Source organism: Octopus sinensis, linkage group LG27 (genome assembly GCF_006345805.1).
Source record: "Octopus sinensis linkage group LG27, ASM634580v1, whole genome shotgun sequence".
NCBI classification, from domain to species: Eukaryota; Metazoa; Mollusca; class Cephalopoda; order Octopoda; family Octopodidae; genus Octopus; species Octopus sinensis.
Window position 1 is genome coordinate 5,059,143 of NC_043023.1, and position 24,184 is coordinate 5,083,326.

General features: G+C 35.8%; 1 protein-coding gene across 1 annotated transcript in view; it reads left to right on the forward strand.

The window, feature by feature from the left end:
- Positions 1–21,830, forward strand: part of LOC115225323 (chondroitin sulfate synthase 1-like) — a 22,112-nt gene extending 282 nt beyond the window's left edge. The window contains exons 1-4 of the mRNA XM_029796272.2: positions 1–241; positions 10,736–11,225; positions 13,823–13,977; positions 19,655–21,830. The exon at positions 1–241 is cut by the window's left edge and continues 282 nt beyond it. Coding sequence (XP_029652132.1) covers positions 41–241; positions 10,736–11,225; positions 13,823–13,977; positions 19,655–21,157 — 2,349 coding nt within the window. The 5' untranslated portion in view covers positions 1–40 and the 3' untranslated portion in view covers positions 21,158–21,830. The remainder of the gene's footprint in view (positions 242–10,735; positions 11,226–13,822; positions 13,978–19,654) is intronic.
- The last annotated feature ends 2,354 nt before the right edge of the window (positions 21,831–24,184 follow it).

Sequence of the window (24,184 nt, forward strand, 5' to 3'; positions counted from 1 at the left end):
GAAACATAAAGAAGGAAAACCACTTCGATGCAAGGTCACAATGGCACCAACCAGAGCAATAAAAAAGCAGATATCTGTCCTTTACCTCCCAGTCGAAAGAATCTTTTGTCTAAGAATGAAAAAGAGGGAGTTTTTGCTTTTCATCATCAGTATATTTGTTGGTATGCAACTGACAAAGTCTGTTATGTATACATACGTTTATAACAAATGCTGGACTGTAGCCTCGGTTGCAGAACATTTAGTAAGTATTGAATTACTTCCCTTCTCTCTTCAGTGATTTCATTAGCATGGGATGAAGTTTATTTAAAATTTATCCTTTATCTTTCACTTTTTAATTTTTTTTCTTTGTATTTCATTTATATGTATGTACATGCACTAACCCTATCTGCTCATGATTGTTATTGTTTGTGTGTGTATGTATGTGTGTGTGTATATGTATATATATATATATATATATATATATATATATATAATTATATAAACATAATCAAATAGGGTAATAAAATAAATTATTATTACCAGTGGCCTAGCACAAAAGACAAATTAGTCATTAGCCTATATATTTTTCATATAGAAATATAATAAAAGGCTTCCAAATAAGGAAGCGTAGTGCTAGAAACACAAAGGGATAAATTCATGAAAGGAATGAAAATTAAAAACATTTACCATCTCAGCTATATCCCCGACCGAACGGTTTCTACCTATTTTTAGCAAACACATAGAATATATTTGCCAGGCCAGGTTCTTCAGTGGGAAGCCTTCGTAATCCTAGATGCACAGACTGTTAGAAGCACATGTAGATCTAACGGTTTGTATATCCTAACTTTTCAAACCTCTGTGCAGACGCAAACCATATCCAGCGAACAGAGAGGATGCCGGTAAAAAATTTACGAACAAATTTATCAAGCAATATTTAAACATAATCTAAGTGTAATGATAGCAGAGGTGGAATGTCTGAATACATGCTGGTAGATCCATTAGAATAAAAAAATGGACAGATTTTTGCAAATGCAGATATGAACTGCAAAAGCAGAAATTTGATCTACTGCATTAAATGCCCGAATTGTGAGGAATTATATATAGGCGAGACAGGGAGTGCATTATCAGAACGCTCACAAGTTCACAGACAACAAATCTAGAACACCAATGTTTGCCAAATTCCATTGAGCGAATGTATAGAGACATGTGGTCAGAAAACGTTTCTAATTTTTCCTTTCCACAAACTACAAGACACAAGTGAGGTTGGAAGAAAGATAAAAGAAAAACGGTTTATTAAAATGTTCAAACCTGTTCTGAACGGAAATAACAACAATTATATAACAACCAGTTAATGATGTGGATTAAAAAATATCTCTAACATATGAATTTAAACAAATTACAGAATATCAGTGTGTCAAACAAACCATGATGTTTAAGCTGCATGCAGATTGGTCAAAACCATATTAAAAAAATTCAGCTTGTTGGTGCGTTTTAAGACGTACCACAGTTGTCAAGAACTCAACTACCAAAAACATTTGAAATCTGATGATTATTCTATGCCTGGAAGCACTAATTTAACTTCATGGGCATTACAAAATATTTTTTAATGTTAAAATACTCTTTTACTCTTTTACTTGTTTTAGTCATTTGACTGTGGCCATGCTGGAGCACCACCTTTGATCGAGCAACTTGACCCTGGGACTTATTCATTTGTAAGCCCAGTACTTATTCTATCGGTCTCTTTTGCCGAACCGCTAAGTAACGGGGACATAAACACACCAGCATCGGTTGTCAAGCAATACTAGGGAGACAAACACAGACACACAAACATACACATGCATATATATATATATTATATATATATATATATATATATACATATATACGACAGGCTTCTTTCAGTTTCCATCTACCAAATCCACTGACAAGGCCCGAGGCTATAGTAGAAGACACTTGCCGAAGGTGTCACACAGTGGGACTGAACCCGGAACCATGTGGTTGGTAAACAAGCTACTTAACACACAGCCACTCCTGCGACTATAATAAAAATATTATAATATACCATAATAAAAACATGAAAACTAGACTATGTTTTAACTTTATTCAACTGATATATTATTCTATATACAGTCACACAAAATCGAAACAATATATATATATATATTATATATATATATATATATATATATATATATATATATATAATATATATATACATAATATATATATACATATATACGACAGGCTTCTTTCAGTTTCCATCTACCAAATCCACTGACAAGGCCCGAGGCTATAGTAGAAGACACTTGCCGAAGGTGTCACACAGTGGGACTGAACCCGGAACCATGTGGTTGGTAAACAAGCTACTTAACACACAGCCACTCCTGCGACTATAATAAAAATATTATAATATACCATAATAAAAACATGAAAACTAGACTATGTTTTAACTTTATTCAACTGATATATTATTCTATATACAGTCACACAAAATCGAAACAATATATATATATATATATATATATATATATATATATATATAATATATATATATATACATAAATATATATATACATAAATATTGAATAATGAGAATAAAGAGAAATATTCTCTATTTGTGCATTTTTGTATTAAGGCTACCATTGGTTTCATGTTAAGGAAGACTTCAATAATTGTCAAGCCTGTCATATGAAACATCAGTGTTCATCTCCATTCTGGATATATATATATATATATAATACTAAAACTCAAAGTTTGTCTGTTTTCCTGCCATTTGATGAAGATGATAAAGATTACATATAAAATAGTCATTCCCCCCTTTAAGAAAAAAAGAACCAAGTTGAAAATGTCAACACTTCAACTACCATCGTCCGTCCTTTCTTTTTTCTTTCTTTCTTCTTCCCTTAATCATTTATACAACTTTCAGAGCCTCGTGGACTTGAAAGATAGAAATACTCCCTATGATTTAAAATAAAATATTAATCTGTATCATCCTAATCAAAAGACAGAAAGACAGAGAGACTATGTCTTTATAGACAAAGATAATTTGCAATGGGAGGAGCTGAATCTCATAAGAATGGAAAAAAGAAATGGGTTGTGCCTTACAATGAAATTCTTTTAAGAACATTCTCATTACATTAAAGCACTATACTGACCTTCTAAGCTGGAGGTCAGAGATATTTATGAGATGTATACATCTTAAAAAGTTTCTCCTGTCAAATCGGAGAACACCACCTCACTGGATCAGATGCACATTAACCTTTATCCTATTCAGCTATTTGACATCTTCTAGATCACCTTTGTTCCAAAAATAATGTGAAAATAAAATATTAAGGGAAAGGGAATAATATATTTTCATCATTAACAATATTCTTCCTCTATAGGTAAGATTTTTTTGGCACCCCCAACCCTTACAATTTGTTTAACCCTTTCGTTACCAACCTGGCTGAAACTGGCTCTGGCTCTGAGTACAAATGTCTTGTTTTCATAAGTTTTGAATTAAAATCTTCCACCAAACTTTAGTCACAATTTATGTTCTTAACACTAGCTGCATGATAACTAAGTGATTTTACTAAATTCTTTGTTATATTTAAAGTAATGGAAAGAAACACAGAGCATCTCAAAATAAATATGGTAATGAAAGGGTTAAGATATACAATAGAGAAACAATTCTTAACCCTTTTGATACCAACCCTGCTGAAACTGGTTCTGGCTCTTTAGTACAAATGTCTTGTTTAAATAAGTTTTGAATTAAAATCTTCCACCAAACCTTAGCCACAATTTATCTTCCTAACACTAGCTGAATGATAACTAAGTTGTTTCACTAAATTCTGTATTATATTCAAAATAATTGAAAGAAACACAGAGCATCTTAAAATAAATACGGTAATGAAAGGGTTAAAGAGCTATACCTAGCATCCAAGAATGGAATTATCCCCCTTCCCCTCAGAACATTTTTTTGCGAAGGAATAAGGAGTACATTATGCCGCTTTCTCATCAGGAAAACCAAGGAACTTATGTCAACATCAAAATGCACAAAAAACTTTTAGATGATTGTTCACACGGAGCCCATAGCGTTAATGAGTGTCTCTTAAAAATATTCCTTTATAAGGAGTGACGTCAAAATGGTTGGATGTAGAAGATTCTAGAAGGTTCTAAAGGTTCAAGGGTTCAAACGAAGTTGGAGGAGAGAGGCATAAGAATAGGAAGGTGAAAGGGTGCAGGTCATATGTATGGTGAATTTTGTTAATTTCTTTTGTGAATGAGTGCCTGTGTGTGTGACTGTATATAACTGCATTAATGTGTGTGTGTGTGTGTGTGTGTGTGTATGTGTGTGCGTGATTGTGTATGTGGATGGGTAGATGTCAGAAAACAGACAGTGGTGAGGTGAGAGGTTTGTGTCTGTGTGTTTGATTGTGTTTACTATAGATAGAGGGAAATAGAGAGAGAAAGAGGAGGGCGAGGTAGAGGGACAAAGGCAACACATACTCACTGGATTGGGTAGTATTTATATGAAAGTATAAAAAAAAAAGTTTTTATGACTATGGGGGTGAAATATATAAAAAAAGAAGTTATGTTAATTAAAATTCAAGGGGTTATCTATATTAATCATTATTCATATGAGTGAAAAGTGTGTTTTTGCCAGTGCATGCACCTGTAGGACCTCTCGATGATTGTATTTATTAAAGGGACTTTGGCAAACAAAATATGAAAAAGTTCGGAATTACAGATGCCACAAAGTTTTCTGCCCTTATCAAATGGAAAGGACACTGACAATATGGACCATTCCAGCTTGAAAGTTATATTGGTGTCCTTCACACGCCAAACTAATTTACTTAGTCCCGTGCTGTGTCGTTTTCTCTTATCTCGGAAAGTTGTATAATGATTGGAGATCCTTTGGGATAATTTAGAAGTTGCTCCAATGTAGAAGAAGACATCGGTTCCAGAAGAAATTTTGCACTGGTAAATGGTGTTTCTAATTTTGGAATTTTGGGATAAGAACTTTAATCTGCTGGGGTTAACTTCCGATACTAAAACAGAGTTTTTATTGTTATGATATGTGTAAACATTGTTGCTAGCATTGGCCACGATACTATTCATCTTATTATCATTACCATTAATTGTAATATCGTCGGCAATTTCTCTGACTATAGGAATGTTGTGATTGTTATCATCAATAATACAACTGTTATTAGAAATGTTGTTACTATTACCACTAACACCACCACTGTTAATAATCCGGCTAATGTTATTATCATTATTACTATTGTTAACGCCAATGCTGCTATGAATGTTGCTAATATCAATACTATTTTTATTATTATCATTATTGTATGTTAGGTTGGAATTGGTAAGGGCAGTGTCGCTACTCCTGGGTGATGAGTCCTTATTTAGCAGCTTATTATTATGGGAGGCAATTATCTGCGATAGATTTCTAGTGTTGGAGAATGCAATCCTCACCTTATGCGAATTGATGGTAGAGTAATACCTAGAATTCCTGGGGAAGTTCCTAGCTACGGCTTCACGGAACTGTAAAGGGAGATTAGACCTGATTTGTTTCCCGAAAGGAATGACAAACCAGATATAGTTTTTTTTTGGACTTAGAATGGCTCAGAGTGTTAACATTTACATTAAAGGGAGTATTTCTGTGTTGTAGAATTGGTGTTGGTTTTCGATTGCCTCCCCTGGTCCATAAATTATTTTTGTTAATTATATTAGTGTCGACGTTGCTAGAGCTGAAATCATTAATTACATTATTTCTATTGTTATTAGTTTTCTTATCCTGAGAAGCAAATATTAGTTTAGAATGGGCCGGGTCAATATATGATACCTTATAAAATTCCGCTTTTTGTTTAAAAATGTCGACATTCGCAGATAAGTTTGATAGTCTTAAGGATATATTTTTAACTAAATTATCGGTGATAGTTTTTGCATGGTTACTGAAAATGCTGACATATTTAAGGTTAGTAGAAGGCTTATGGTAAGGGAAGTAAGAATTGTTATGCAGATTTAGGGTAACATCTAAGAAGTTGGCTTTAGTTAGTTCGTCGTCGAAAACTATGCTGAAAAATCTAGGTAATCTGTTTTTAGTCTTCTGTATCATACTGTTCGGAGCATTCTGTAGGTAAAATAGACAATCGTCTTGATACAGACCGCCGCAGATGTCCGGGAATTAGTCAGCTAATTCATAGAGAATATAGATTCCGACCAAATCGGCTATCTGGGCGCTGTCTGAGCTTCCCATTGGCACATCGAACGTGTTGGGGGTATCCTTACGGACCCATAACTTATCATCGAACTGTATGAAGGATTTTCTAGCCGCTAAAATTATATTAATTTCCTGCCTTATTATGTGCGTGCCATAGGGCCTTATTGAGTACACTAGGGTTGATCGAAGGGTAGAAACTAGAAATATCGAATTGAATGAATTTTGTGCTGTTTTTATTAGAAATAGAAGAAAACCACTCTACGACTTGAGTGGAGTTAGACCAGGCACTCATTCCCAAAAGAAATTAACAAAATTCACCATACATATGATCTGCACCCTTTCCCCTTCCTATTCTTATGCCTCTCTCCTCCAACTTCGTTTGAACCCTTGAACCTTTAGAACCTTCTAGAATCTTCTACATCCAACCATTTTGACGTCACTCCTTATAAAGGAATATTTTTAAGAGACACTCATTATCGCTATGGGCTCCGTGTGAGCAATCATCTAAAAGTTTTTTGTGCATTTTGATGTTGACATAAGTTCCTTGGTTTTCCTGATGAGAAAGCGGCATAATGTACTCCTTATTCCTTCACAATTAGGAATATGCAGCCTTCGAAACATATGTCGAAAATAAAGGAATTTTGTTAATTCGTCGTTCAGCTCCATTCTTACATATATTTATATTTTTAAAATAAACGTACAAATTTCCACACGAAAGCACGTAATCTATGCCCCAGGCACGTAACTTCAACCGTGTTTTTTCTCATGTGAATTTGCTACCCAGGTTAATTCGAATTATCCTTAATAAGATAATTCATTCAACTACTCAAATATATATATATATATATAGGCGCAGGAGTGGCTGTGTGGTAAGTAGCTTGCTAACCAACCACATGGTTCCAGGTTAAGTCCCACTGCGTGGCATCTTGGGCAAGTGTCTTCTGCTATAGCCCCGGGCCGACCAATGCCTTGTGAGTGGATTTGGTAGATGGAAACTGAAAGAAGCCTGTCGTATATATGTATATATATATATGTATGTGTGTGTGTTTGTGTGTCTGTGTTTGTCGCCCTAGCATTACTTGACAACCGATGCTGGTGTGATAACGTCCCCGTCACTTAGCGGTTCGGCAAAAGAGACCGATAGAATAAGTACTAGGCTTACAAAGAATAAGTCCTGGAGGTCGATTTGCTCGACTAAAGGTGGTGCTCCAGCATGGCCACAGTCAAATGACTGAAACAAGTAAAAGAGTAAAGAGCAATATATATATATATATATATATATCCAATTGCTGTTTTTACTGAGATCTCCCTTTTTAGTAGAAGAAATAGCTATAACCCTTTGACTGCTATTTCTAAATTCGGTATGTGGTAAGGCAATTCGTTGCTGAACCCTTATTGCTTAGTATTACTTAAATTTTCCTCAAATGAGGCTTTTACATGCCGAAGACTACTTGGTGTAATTGATAATTATTCCAAATTAATTAATTCACCCTTCATTATACGGATAACCATATTTTATCTCAGTAGATGACCACAGCATCTTGTTTTGGCTACACGCGGGTGGGAAGGGGCTGTTGACACAATCGTTTCATTCACAAATTTGAATTCGGTGATACTAGTTGAGGATTCTAGCTCGCTCTGATACTGAGTTGAGTTGGTACCTCCTAGTATCTCAAAATTCAATATATAATCATTTATGATTATAGTATTCCACGCTGAAGAGAAAAGAAGTTTCGGTAAGATAGAATTATTTAATATTTAATATTTTAATTCTTATGCTTTCCTAAAACTTGATTTCGAAACGTACGTCCGTGGATAACTTTAAAAATGTTTGATAGATTGCGGTTAATTCATTCTCTCTTACCTGTTTGTGTCAGCCTTCCAATTGCTGTTTTTACTGAGATCTCCCTTTTTAGTAGAAGAAATAGCTATAACCCTTTGACTGCTATTTCTAAATTCGGTATGTGGTAAGGCAATTCGTTGCTGAACCCTATTGCTTAGTATTACTTAAATTTTCCTCAAATGAGGCTTTTACATGCCGAAGACTACTTGGTGTAATTGATAATTATTCCAAATTAATTAATTTCACCCTTCATTATACGGATAACCATATTTTATCTCAGTAGATGACCACAGCATCTTGTTTTGGCTACACGCGGGTGGGAGGGGCTGTTGACACAATCGTTTCATTCACAAATTTGAATTCGGTGATACTAGTTGAGGATTCTAGCTCGCTCTGATACTGAGTTGAGTTGGTACCTCCTAGTATCTCAAAATTCAATATATAATCATTTATGATTATAGTATTCCACGCTGAAGAGAAAAGAAGTTTCGGTAAGATAGAATTATTTAATATTTAATATTTTAATTCTTATGCTTTCCTAAAACTTGATTTCGAAACGTACGTCCGTGGATAACTTTAAAAATGTTTGATAGATTGCGGTTAATTCATTCTCTCTTACCTGTTTGTGTCAGCCTTCCAATTGCTGTTTTTACTGAGATCTCCCTTTTTAGTAGAAGAAATAGCTATAACCCTTTGACTGCTATTTCTAAATTCGGTATGTGGTAAGGCAATTCGTTGCTGAACCCTTATTGCTTAGTATTACTTAAATTTTCCTCAAATGAGGCTTTTACATGCCGAAGACTACTTGGTGTAATTGATAATTATTCCAAATTAATTAATTTCACCCTTCATTATTACGGATAACCATATTTTATCTCAGTAGATGACCACAGCATCTTGTTTTGGCTACACGCGGGTGGGAAGGGGCTGTTGACACAATCGTTTCATTCACAATTTGAATTCGGTGATACTAGTTGAGGATTCTAGCTCGCTCTGATACTGAGTTGAGTTGGTACCTCCTAGTATCTCAAAATTCAATATATAATCATTTATGATTATAGTATTCCACGCTGAAGAGAAAAGAAGTTTCGGTAAGATAGAATTATTTAATATTTAATATTTTAATTCTTATGCTTTCCTAAAACTTGATTTCGAAACGTACGTCCGTGGATAACTTTAAAAATGTTTGATAGATTGCGGTTAATTCATTCTCTCTTACCTGTTTGTGTCAGCCTTCCAATTGCTGTTTTTACTGAGATCTCCCTTTTTAGTAGAAGAAATAGCTATAACCCTTTGACTGCTATTTCTAAATTCGGTATGTGGTAAGGCAATTCGTTGCTGAACCCTTATTGCTTAGTATATATATATATATATATATATATATATATATATATTATATATATATATATATATATATTATATATATATATATATATATATATATATATATATATTATATATATATATATATTATATATATATATATATATATATATATATATATGTGTATATATGTGTGGAGGCGCAATGGCCCAGTGGTTAGGGCAGTGGACTCGCGGTTGTAGGATTGCGGTTTCGATTCCCAGACCGGGCGTTGTGAGTGTTTTTTGAGCGAAAACACCTAAAAGCTCCACGAGGTCATCCCTGCTGTACTCTTTCACCACTCTTTCTCTTACTCTTTCTTCTGTTGGCCTGCTCGCTTAGCCAGCGGGGTGGCGTCATTCGGAGGCTAAAACAGTGTGAACGCATTGTGACCAGCGATGTGTAACAACATCTGATGTCTGGTCGGTCACGTGATGTATATATATATATATATATACATGCGTAGTAAAAATAAAAATATAGCAGTGTAACACAATTGGATATACCAATTTTACATATTAAAAACATTCCTGCCAACTGGTAATGTACATATTGATTGTTGGTAAGGACACTGTTTTACGTTATGTGACCATAATATATTACGAAATATATAAAAACTCTTCATAAGTCAATACTGTGTCCTACCTGTGTTAGCAGTGCAATTCAGTCACTTTTTAAAGTTATCTCTGCAGATTTACTATAGAAATTAGAGCTAGCACAGAAAGGGGTTGATTCGCACTGCTAACACAGGTAGGACACAGTATTAACCTATAAAGCCTTTAATATATTTGGTACTCTTTTACTCTTGTTTCAGTCATTTGACTGTGGCCATGCTGGAGCACCGCCTTTAGTCGAGCAAATCGACCCCGGGACTTATTCTTTGTAAGCCCAGTACTTATTCTATTGGTCTCTTTTGCTGAACCGCTAAGTGACAGGGACGTAAACACACCAGCATCGGTTGTCAAACAATGCTAGGGGGACACACACGGACACACACACACACACACACACACATACATATATATATATATACATATATACGACAGGCTTCTTTCAGTTTCTGTCTACCAAATCCACTCACAAGGCTTTGGTTGGCCCGGGGCTATAGCAGAAGACACTTGCCCAAGATGCCACGCAGTGGGACTGAACCCGGAACCATGTGGTTGGTTAGCAAGCTACTTACCACACAGCCACTCCTGCGCCTATAGTAGTATATTGTGGTTGCATAACGATGCAAGATGTCCTTGCCAGCAATCAATTTATATTCTAGGTCAGGTTACTGTAACAGCATAATAATCCCAGTCAAGTATTCAATATGTCTTCTTTTGTTGTTCTTTTTTCAGGTCAGTCCGAAATTGCCGCCACAACGTTTCATAGAAGAACTTGAAGATTTCCGATTCAACCCAGGTCCCCAGAAGAAACTTGTTCTGGTTGGAATCATGACACATTCCAAATATTTCCAAACCCGAGACAGGGCAATTCAAATGACCTGGTTGAAATCCATTCCAGGTGATGTGATCTTCTTTGTGGGTAACAGTACAGATCTGGCTCCTGCTGGGATGCCAGTCGTGCGGCTGAATCAAGCACCAGACCATGTCTACCCACCACGCCTCAAAATGTTCGAAATGCTGGAATATATGTACAAAAATCTTGCAGATAAATATGAATATTTCATCCGTGCTGACGATGATGTGTTTATAAAAGGCCAAGAACTGGGAAGTTTGCTAAGCTCCCTCGACAGTAGAGAGAAAATCTACATGGGCCACCGTGGTCAAGGAGTGCCAGAGGAGAAGGGGAAATTGGGAATGGGAAAAGATTATTTCTTCTGCATAGGTAAATTGTTGTTGTTGTTGTTGTGGTGGTGGTTTTGCTGTTAGTGGTTGTGGTGATGGTGATATATATTGTGGAGGAGGCTTGGGATGGGATGGGATGGGATGGTGCTGATGATAAGGATGGCGTAGCGGTGTGATGGTTGTTGTAATTGTGGGTGGTGTTAGTGAGAATTTTGCTGCTGCCAGTTTTCTGTGCATGCGCATGAGGGAACGTCCGGCAGGCCTTCTGAAAGACTCCAACCCTGCACACGTGTGCTGGAGATTTCCAATATGGCGTCACTACAAATGTTTTCATTGTCATCAAGGAATCCCATGTTAACTTGAATCTCCTGTGAGTTAACATCAAATCCCCTGATGACAATGTAAGCTTCATTTTACTAAAGTATCTTTGGCCAGATGAGTAGCTAGTAGATTACTCCTCATTTGAGTGATTACTACTTCTGAGGTTCTGCTGGCTATGAAACATGTAGCCTGGATTTTATTTGCTCCGTTCCCTAATTTTGGTTTTTCTTTATTCATATGCAAAGCAGCCCCAGTTGCTAACTGTAAGCCATAAAACAAATTTTTCAGCTATAAAACATTTTTTTTTTTTGATTTGGGAAAAATGTACAACTTTCTATGTCACTAAATCACTATTGTTCCTGAAAGTTGTTTTTTATATTTTTTTATGGATTGCTCAAAGCTTCACAACTTCCTACTCCTGGTTCCTTGGATCCTACCTTTACATTTATATCTATATATACAGGGTGCATAAAGTATTTGTGGACATACTTTTTTGGGTCATTGCTGCATTTTTTGCTAACTCTATATAATCTTTGTTTCAGAAAATAATAATTGCAGATCCTCAACTTACTCAAGAAATGAAGAGGCATCCTGTTTTTGTGGTTGTAAAGGCTGAGCATAGTGATTTAGAAATACCTCGATTTTTAAACATTGCCATATCTTTTGTCTACAAAGTTTGTAAGGAGCCAAAGACTGAAGATGGAAACGTATCACAAGTATCAAAGCATAAAAACCATTCTAAACGCTCTGAAATCATCAGAACACTTGAATTTATCCAGCAAGTTCAATAAACCATTGATTACTATCCCAGGAAGTTCATGAGGTCAATTGCAAGAGATTTCCATGTGTCAGAAGGAACAGTCAGAAATATTGTTCTTGAAGACATCAGATATAAGTCTTATATGATGAGGAAAGGTCAGTTTGTCAGAGAAAGCTAAAGAAAATCACTACATCAGATCTAAAAGGCTCTTAAACAAACTGAAAAAGCCAGCAGAAGAAAATTTGATTCGGTTTTTCTTAAATGAGAAAAACTTTGACCAAGATTAAAAAGTTAATGGAAAAAATGATAGATGGTTATGTGCAAACCCTTCTGAAGTTTCAAGTGTTATGCATATAAAGTTTCCTGTAACTGTCATGGTTTTAGGGGTTGTCAGCAATGAAAGACATGTGATGCCTCCTTACTTCTTTCCACAAGGTGTTAGAGTTAACTCTGCCACCTACATTGAGGTCCTGGAAATAATTGTTAAGCCCTGAGTAGACAGTGTATGTAATGGAAGACCATATGTATTTCAGTAAGACTCTGCACTATCACACATGGCTCCAGTAACAAAGGAATGGATGACCTGGAAATTTTCATGATCACATAACCCCTAACTCCTAATTCCCCAGATCTCAACCCATTGGACTATTATATGTGGAGCATTGTTGAGAGAGAGCTCAATGAATACACCTATAACACCAAAGATTCTTTGAAAGCTGCCATAGTCAAAGTAATGTCCAAAATGTGACCAGGACTACTTGGTTTGAGCATGTAGATGATTTAGATCTCATACAGAAGCAGTTGTTGAAGCTGAACGTGGCTTTATTGAATAACATTATAGAAAAGAAGGTTTATTTTTATCCTCATAGCATTTTCTGATAAATAAAGTTATTATCTATTATTATATACGTTTTTTTTTATAAACATAAATCTATCTTACGCACCCTGTATATATATATATATATATATATATATATATATATAATATATATATATATATATATATATATATATATATATATATATATATATCTTGAGAAAAAGGAGGCGGTCAAAATTTTGGATAATTTTTTATTAGTACTTTGTTTATTTATTGAACTCATCAAGACAAAATCAAAATCAAAATGGTAAAAACAGAACATTTTGTTGTTCAATTATATGAATCAGATGCTTTTTGCTTTGTTTAGAAGGAGAAAAATATATATTTTTTTTTTTTTGGTAAAAGGGAAAGGAAACCAAAGAGTGGAGAATAGACAGAGAGAGAGAGAGAGAGAGAAAGAGAGAAAGAGAGAGAGAGAGAGAAAGAGAGAGAGAGAAGGAGAGAGAGAGAAAGAGAGAGAGAGGTTTCTTTTCTTGAGAAGAAACCTCTTTCTCTGTCTATTTCCCACTCTTTCAGTCTCTGTCTACCAAATCCACTCACAAGGCTATGGTAGAAAAAACTTGCCCAAGGTGCCATGATGTGGGATTGAACCTGAAACCATGTGGTTGGGAAACAAGCTTCTTACCAAACAGTTCGCCTGCAACTACACACATTTTTCCTCCCCTTTATTTTACAGGTGGCCCCGGTATTATACTCAGTCACAAAGCACTGAAGATGTTGGGCCCACATCTGGATGCTTGTACATTGCACCCAGTCAAACCCCATGATGACACGGAGCTGGGAAGGTGCATGGAAAAGTACCTGAATGTTCAGTGCAAATCAAACCCAAAGGTAAAATATGAACAATTTTAAACACAATAATTCTACCAACTTTTTTATATGAACTGGTAATCAGTTAGCACACTTATTGTGAATATGAGAGGTGTGGGTTCGATTCCCATGAGTACTAATCTTAAGCTAAATCTTTTAACATTTCATTGAATACACCTGAAACATAGCATACCATAAATCCTCGAGTATAATCCACATTTTCCCCCCAAATTTAAAGGTCAAAATCCCTAGTGCGTACTATATACGAGGTTAAAAATGAAAATTATTTTCTAAGCAATGTCCTAGTCTCTATTTGCTGTCCGGCAATGTTTATTCAGATGCATTTTGTGATGTCAGGCGTAAAAATATCTTAAGCTAAGCCTGAAAGCAATGAAGTCATAAAAGAATCATCCATAACTTGCAGTTAGCAACATTTATTAAACGTTATTACTGTTATTTCTTTATTTTCTGCAAACAAAATGCACAAAAAAGCTACACATTTGCATTATGTTATATATACAATAATAATAAAGGATGTTACCGTATACAGTTTTACAAACCAAGGACGTTATATAGACCTCCTTGACTCAAGTTAGAGAAGGGGTGCGTATTGTGTATACAAGGTTTAGGTTTTTCAGAAGTACAGCCACCTAAAAATCCCCTTCGTATTATACTCAAGGGCAGACTATACTTGAGGATTTACGGTAGTTAAAATTTCCCATAAGTAAATTTTTCTGTCAAGGGCTTATATGCCCCAATATTGGACCATTTTCTGTAGCTATGATGATCGCTTCGAAGCTTTAAGCTTAAAACTATTATTATTTACAGAATTTTCACTCATCACTGCTTCTCCATTTAACACACGAACCGGCTGTTTTTCCTCTTCTTAAACACTGCCCCCACTTGTGGTCAACCACTTCCATACTCCTATGAATATAAGAGGGAGTCCCTACATGGTTGTCTGCTTCTCAAGAAATAGCAACCAAATCTTCACAAAATCTTCAAGACTACAAAAAAATGGACGGGTTGGACATATCTAGAATGTCATTGAGCACAGGTGTGACACAAAACCAAACAATAACTAGTAATTATACATCAGATAACAAACGGAATTATTTAATTTAGATTATAACAACAGTGTAAAGTTATACCTTGAATTTCTATCTTACAAACTGAATTCACAGAATGCAACCTGGATACTCCATCTGACAGAAAACCCCAACTTTTAACCTTATAAACTAGAATGTGCCTTTATTTGGCACACACATGATGGGCTCCTTTCTGTTTCCATCTAGCAAAGCCATTCCTAAGGCTTTGGTTGGTCTGAGGCAACTATAGAAGACACTCAAGGTGCCATGCAGTGAGACTGAACCTAGAACCATGTAGTTGGGAGGCCTTCTTACCACACAACTATATGTATTGTATATATATGTGTGCATATATATATATATATATATATATATATTGACCCGGAGATGTATAATATATTTATTTTAATCTTTTCTGCCCATTTTTTCAAATATTCTCATCATACTGTTGCACTTTCTTATGTCCTTAACATGTCCTTGTTACCAAAGATTGTATATATACATGTAATGTGGCAATTTCCAACAACCAATAATTAACGCAACCAAACTTCCAATAATATATTTGTTTTATTCTTTTCTGCCCGTTTTTTCAAATATTCTCATCACACTGTTGTACTTCTTTATGTCCTTAACATGTTCCTGTTACCAAAGACTGTATATATACATGTAATGTGGCAATTATGTAAAAAACTTTTTTGAATTCATAATATTCTATGTTACTTTTGACAATCTTTTTCCAAAGAGTGAAACCGGTTAAGTAAATAAACATCTTTTAAATTGCATTTTCAAACCTTCTTTCGTATGTATATATATATATATATATATATATATATGTATGTAGGCGCAGGAGTGGCTGTGTGGTAAGTAGCTTGCTAACCAGCCACATGGTTCCGGGTTCAGTCCCACTGCATGGCATCTTGGACAAGTGTCTTCTGCTATAGCCCCGGGCCGACCAATGCCTAGTGAGTGGATTTGGAAGACGGAAACTGAAAGAAGCCCGTTGTATATATGTATATATATATGTATGTGAGTGTGTGTGTTTGTCCCCCTAGCATTGCTTGACAACCGATGCTGGTGTGTTTATGTCCCCATCACTTAGCGGTTCGGCAAAAGAGATCGGTAGAATAAGTACTAGGCTTACATAGAATAAGTCCCGGGGTCGAGTTGATCGATTACAGGCGGTGCTCCAGCATGGCCGCAGTCAAATGACTGAAACAAGTAAAAGAGTAAATGAGTATATATATATATATATATATATATATATATATATAAATTTAAAATGAGGGTGAGAAATTAGATATTAATTTAATTAACATCGATTTCACACCAGTGGTCTAGCATATAAAAAAACTGAAGGTTCAGTAAAATTGTATTATCATCTGGACGGTCGCACCGATGATCTATGGACATTTATGTAAGTAAAATTATATAAGATGTTAATAGTGAAACATGCATGTGAATAATCCATGTTTTTATTGCTTTTTCTTTTGTGTTGCTCGATTACGTTTTGCTAAATTTTTCTTGAGAACATTTCTTAGTGGTAAGACCATAGTGGATCTATTTCTAGCATAAGGGTGTCCACATAGTTGTTTCCCTCTAATATGTATATATATATAATGTATGTATGTTATGTTACATTCTTCCTTAGATCTCTTTTGAGTCTTACTTGCCTTATCCTGGCCTCTTCAAATGCTTTCACTCCACTCCACACCTTTGATCACTTTCCAACTTGATCCAAAGCAACAGTTTCTATATCGCCTGGAATCATTCCAAGTGACTTCATAGTAGTCCTTATGCCGTCCTTAAACCTTTTTTTTAGGTTTACACCCATAGCGTTTCCTCTCTGCAAGCTCACCATAAGACAGCTGATAGCCACACCATCTCAATTGGTTCCTCAAAATCATAGCTTTAATTGAGGTGATGCCTGCAGGTGCAAGGACATCTGTGTTTGGAGTAAAATGCAACGAAAGCATTTTTGATGGAATTGTTCTAACAATTTAAAATGCCTTTCATAACAAGTCCATGTTTCACAAGAATGCAACAGGGATGGTACGACAAATGATTTGTGAAGAGCCAGCTTTGTATTCTTATTTATATGTCACTGGCACCAAATGCATGACTCCAAGCCACCAAATGCTTGTGCTGCCCTTTGAATTCACAGCTGCATTTCTGTATCAAGATTGAGAAGGTGAATGACAATGACCTTTTTGTGTGCACAGCCTGTGACAGGACATGCCTGTCTTTTGCTGGCCTCAGATCTCATCTGCGAACACATGGAAAACAAACCTCCACCAACTATTCTGTCTATATGTCTGTGCACACCTTTGAATGCAGTGTATGCCAGGTTTGCAAATCCAACGAAGGCCTCAAAAGACATTTTAAGTTCCACAAAGAGCAGAACTTATCTACAGCTCTTGGTGGTCCAAATCAGAGGTGCAATCAATGTGGGTGTCTTTTCAGAATATTGTCTGGTTTAAAAAGCCACATCAGAGGCCATGATGGATCTAAGGTGTAAGTACAAAAGGTGGTCAGACTCTGCATAAGGAGTGGACAACTGCCATAAATGTATGTGTGTGCAATTTATAGGAAAGTTCCAGGGGAATAATTACAAGGTAGCTAAAAGCTGCTTAAGTGTCCTAAAATAGAGAACATTGAAAAAGTAGACAAATGCTCAGGATGTTATTAAAACATTTATATCTTCATATCTTCTACATATGTTTCGATGGATGCATTCAAAATATGTCCGACAGGAATAATTATGGTCAGGTATGCATCAATCTCACCAGGAAAGATATAAACAACAACACTCATCAAACAGACATTTTTACAGATATAGGAAGCCCTAGAAAATATGACATATTTATACATATATGCACGTACATATACACACACACATATATGCAACATGCATACATACACATACACACACAAACACACACATATATATATATATATATATATATTTATATATATATATATATATATAATAACAAAGGGTGAAATTAATTAATTAAGAAGTAATCAGTAATTTCACCAAGTAGAATTCGGCATGAAAAGGACCATTTCATGATAAGCTTAAGTAATACTTTATAATTAGGGTTCAGCAACAATTTGCTTCACCACATACCGAAGTTTAGAAATAGCAGTCAAAAAACTTAGCTATTCCTTCTACTGTAAAGGGGGTTCCCAGAAAAACCAAAGCACTTGAAAACAAACCACGCAGGCAAAAGGGAAAAACGACGAAAATCATCCTATATTAGGTTACCCACGTACGTAAGTGGGTAACCTAATATCGATTGATTTTCGTTATTTTTCCCTATTGCCTGCATGGTTTGTTTTCAAGTGCTTTGGTTTTTCTGGGAACTCCCTTTAAAGTAGAAGGAATAGATAAGATTTTTTGACTGCCATTTCTAAACTTCGGTATGTGGTGAAGCAAATTGTTGCTGAACCCTAATTATAAAGTATATATATATATATACATACATACATACACACACACACATATATATACATACACAAATATATATACATACACATGCAACATATATACACATATATACTTATTCTATCGGCCTCTTTTGCCGAACTGCTAAGTTACGGGGACGTAAACACACCAGCATCAGTTGTCAAGCGATGTTGGGAGGACAAACACTAACACACAAACACATACACGCACATACATACATATATGTATATATAAATGACAGGCTTCTTTCAGTTTCCATCTACCAAAATAGTAGAAGACACTAGCTAAAAATGCCATGCAGTGGGACTGAACCTGGAACCATGTAGTTGGTAAGCAAGCTACTTACTACACGGCCATTCCTGTGCGTTACAGCCATTTCTTCCTGAAATTCTCTCATCCCTTTTTCTATAAATGATTTGATAAAGGTATATATAGGCAGAAGGTGTGATCCAGTGATGATTCAGGTTTGTTGTATGAGAATGTATTACATAGAATGTGATTAGATCTGAGATCCTTATGCTGCACAATACTCAACCAATCAAAATACAGGACTCAACCAAATGTTCCAAACTCACATGATAGGTCAAACGACCAATCAAACATGTGGAGCCTATAAAAGGCTAAATGACTCTAATATGCCATAAAAGAACACTAGAAAATTGCTGTTTAGTATTCCTTTTTGGTCTTTACTTTCTGAGTTCAAATCCTGTCATGACCAACTCCACCTTCAATCCCGCCGGGGTCAATAAAATAAAGTACCAGTCAAATACTGTGGTGAAGGGTTTCAATTAGTTCTCTCCTCTTAAAATTGTTAGCTTTCTGCTGAAATCAGAAGCCATTATTCTGCTGGTAAATATATTTTCAAGAACCATTGTTGTTTAATCTAGGTCCACACTGATAGAACGGGCCTATATTATTCGGTGTCCTTCCTCTTTCAATTTAAGAGAGGTTTGGCTGCTACATCTGACATATCTAGCTCCAATGTAAATATCACAGAAACTCATTCCTCATTAATTTTAATGGTTGTTTTATTGTTCTTTTAATGGATATTTAATGGTGTTTTTTAAAGTGTGATTATTTTATGTCTTTCAAAAATTATTTTTTTGCTAAATTATTTTGCTAACTATTAATTTTTTTTTTTCAGCTAACAACTTTGTTCTACCATAATTATCGTGATGCGAAGGGCAGTTTTAACCATGAGCTTGGGTCAAAGGAGAGCTATGCCTTCACCTTACATCCATTAAAAAACAGTAGTTCTGTATTTCGGTTATCCATACATTTCAAACAAGATGAAATCAAATGGTTAAAAGAAAAGGCGGACATGCTGAGAAATGATTTGGAAATGGCAAAAAGGAGTATAATTGCTAAACAGTTGAAGCATTATTCGATGCCTACCTTAAAGTTCCTTCACGAAATTGAACTTTTGAATCAGAAACCTCAATGGGGAACACCCCTCAGATTTTGGTATGGTGCCAACGATGATTCAGCTAACTGGGAGTATATAGAGAAGAATTCGATTTACTCTAAAGAGAACATGTATGGGTCTGCTAAGCAAAATCTGAATGTGAAAAAGAAGAACCAAATCCTACAGACTGCTGCTAGAACTCTCTTCAATCGATATTTGGAAGGGACTGATGATATCAAGTTAAAGAATATTCTGCGAGCTTACCGTTATATGTCACCTGTGCAAGGGGTACAACATCTGCTACATGTTTACTTATTGCAACCAAAGTCTAAAAGTAGCCATTACAATGCCACATTTATCACTTCACAGCATCTGTTGCCATTGATGTTTACTGAAGAAGAGGATATGTTTCAGGAAGGTTTCCATATCAGATCCAGACACAATAATGTGAATGGTAGCAATGAGCTAAAACAGATCAATTTGATCCTACCAATTAGTAAAAAAGTGAAAGAATTTGCACGATTTACTAAGACACTGGAGAAGATCTTTAAAGAAACACTTGAGAATCTCAACGTGATTCTTGTCGTGTACAAAGACCCAAACAGGTCCTACCTCAAAAACATAGACAAGATGAAACGCTTGGAGTCTCAGTATGCTTCCATGAAACTAGAAGTGACATTTTCGTCTGGAAAATTTTCTCGTGCAGTGGCGCTGCAGCATGGCGTGAAGAACTGCAGGAATGACTCCCTGCTTCTTTTCCTTGATGTTGATATGGTCATAACAGAAGCGTTTCTACATCGAGTACGAATTAACACAATATATCGCCAGCGAGTGTATTTTCCTGTCGTCTTCAAAGGATTTAATCCTGAAACAATTTGTTACAAACCAAATTGCAAGAAAAATCCCTTCCTATTTGACCAGAACAATGGCTTTTGGCTATTCTTTGGTTTTGGTGTGGTTTCCATATACAAGAAAGACTTTCTGGACGTAGGTGGCTTTGACACAAAAATCATAACATGGGGAGGTGAAGATGTAGGTTTCTATGAGAGGTGCCTAAAATCCAACCTGACAGTATTCCGAGCCCCTGATTTGGCAGCGGAACATGTTTACCACCAGAGACAATGCCTAGACAATTTAGATGCAAAACACTACCAGATGTGTATAGGTTCTAAAAATGCAGCATATGGATCCCTGTACAGTGAAGCTGCAGCTATCTACAGATTCTCAGAAATACTAAATTAAGAGGCAAATGATAATAACAAGACATTATTTGATGTCCACAAAGTGGTTTCCCACTAATATGTATATATATATATATATATAATGTATGTATGTTATGTTACATTCTTCCTTAGATCTCTTTTGAGTCTTACTTGCTTTATCCTGGCCTCTTCAAATGCTTTCACTCCACTCCACACCTTTGATCAGTTTCCAACTTGATCCAAAGCAACAGTTTCTATATCGCCTGGAATCATTCCAAGTGACTTCATAGTAGTCCTTATGCCGTCCTTAAACCTTTTTTTTAGGTTTACACCCATAGCGTTTCCTCTCTGCAAGCTCACCATCAGACAGCTGATAGCCACACCATCTCAATTGGTTCCTCAAAATCATAGCTTTAATTGAGGTGATGCCTGCAGGTGCAAGGACATCTGTGTTTGGAGTAAAATGCGACGAAAGCATTTTTGATGGAATTGTTCTAACAATTTAAAATGCCTTTCATAACAAGTCCATGTTTCACAAGAATGCAACAGGGATGGTAAGACAAGTTATTTGTGAAGAGCCAGCTTTGTATTCTTATTTATATGTCACTGGCACCAAATGCATGACTCCAAGCCACCGAATGCTTGTGCTGCCCTTTGAATTTGAGCTGCATTTCTGTATCAAGATTGAGAAGGTGAATGACAATGACCTCAGATCTCATCTGCTGGCCTCAGATCTCATCTGCGAACACATGGAAAACAAACCTCCACGAACTATTCGGTCTATATGTCTGTGCACACCTTTGAATGCAGTGTATACCAGGTTTGCAAATCCAACGAAGGCCTCAAAAGACATTTTAAGTTCCACAAAGAGCAGAACTTATCTGCAGCTCTTGGTGGTCCAAATCAGAGGTGCAATCAATGTGGGTGTCTTTTCAGAATATTGTCTGGTTTAAAAAGCCACATCAGAGGCCATGATGGATCTAAGGTGTAAGTACAAAAGGTGGTCAGACTCTGCATAAGGAGTGGACAACTGCCATAAATGTATGTGTGTGCAATTTATAGGAAAGTTCCAGGGGAATAATTGCAAGGTAGCTAAAAGCTGCTTAAGTGTCCTAAGAAACAATGATCACAGTTGTGTGTAGTTTGATTCCAGGATAAGAAAGGCATATTCAGGAGAAAATAGAGAACATTGAAAAAGTAGACAAATGCTCAGGATGTTATTAAAACATTTATATCTTCATATCTTCTACATATGTTTCGATGGATGCATTCAAAATATGTCCGACAAGAATAATTATGGTCAGGTATGCATCAATCTCACCAGGAAAGATATAAACAACAACACTCATCAAACAGACATTTTTACAGATATAGGAATCCCTAGAAAATATGACATATTTATATGTATATGCACATACACATACACACACACATATATGCAACATGCATACATACACATACACACACACACATATATTCTTTTGTACTCTCTTTTACTCTTTTACTTGTTTCAGTCATTTGACTGCGGCCATGCTGGAGCACCGCCTTTAGTCGAGCAAATCGACCCTGGGACTTATTCTTTGTAAGCCCAGTACTTATTCTATCGGTCTCTTTTTTGCCGAACCGCTAAGTGATGGGGATGTAAACACACCAGCATCGGTTGTCAAGCAATGCTAGGGGGACAAACACACACACACATTTATATATATATATATATATATATATATATATATATACATATATACGACAGGCTTCTTTCAGTTTCCGTCTACCAAATCCACTCACAAGACATTGGTCGGCCCGGAGCTATAGCAGAAGACACCTGCCCAAGATGCTACGCAGTGGGACTGAACCCGGAACCATGTGGTTGGTTAGCAAGCTACTTACCACACAAAGTGTGAAATTAATTAATTAAGTAATTAATTAATTAGTAATTTCACCAAGTAGAATTCGGCATGAAAAGGACCATTTCATGGTAAGCTTAAGTAATCTCTCTATATATAAACGGCAGTTTGTCTGTGTGTGTTTCTGTGTGTCTGTTAGGTTGTACCCTCACCCTGACCACGGCTTTCAACCGATTCTGATGAAACTTGACACACACATAGCCCAATGTCATAATTCAAAACTAACGCAGCGAAAATTTTGAAAAGTTCCCCCAGTTCTGAAAAAAATCGATAAATTCGACATGGGGTCGAGAATCAGAAACACAAACCACAGACTGTCTAGGGGACGCAACTCGACCTTTTTAACTAAAAAAAAATTTACCATCATTTTTTTTCCATTTTTTGCCTATAACTCACTAAAAATGCTTTATAGTTATTTCCCTTACAAACCCGAGCAACGCCGGGCGATACTGCTAGTACTTTATAATTAGGGTTCAGCAACGATTTGCTTCACCACATACCGAAGTTTAGAAATAGCAGTCAAAAAAATCTTAGCTATTCCTTCTAACCTAATATAGAATGATTTTCGTCGTTTTTCCCTTTTGCCTGCGTGGTTTGTTTTCAAGTGCTTTGGTTTTTCTGGGAACCTCCTTTAAAGTTGAAGGAATAGCTAAGATTTTTTGACTGCTATTTCTAAACTTCGGTATGTGGTGAAGAAAATCGTTGCTGAACCCTAATTATATAGTATATATATATATATATATATAATATATATATATATATATACATACATACAAACACACATATATATCTACATACACAAATATATATACATACACATGCAACATATATACATATATATCCATATTTATATTTTACATACATGAACATGTATGTATGCAAACATATACACCCTCACACATACATACATACATACACAGATACACATTTACTGAAGCACATGAACACATTTGTATAGAGACATAGCATACATACAAACAGCAACAAAACCAGATATACACACATATACATATATGGAAAGCTAACTATTGAGGGAATGCTAAAAATTAAAAAATGTCCTTAAGGAAATTTACTTCATTGGGTGAGAGAAGAAGAAAAGGCGTAGGAATGGCTGTGTGGTAAGTAGTTTGATTACCAACCACATTGTTCCGGGTTCAGTCCCA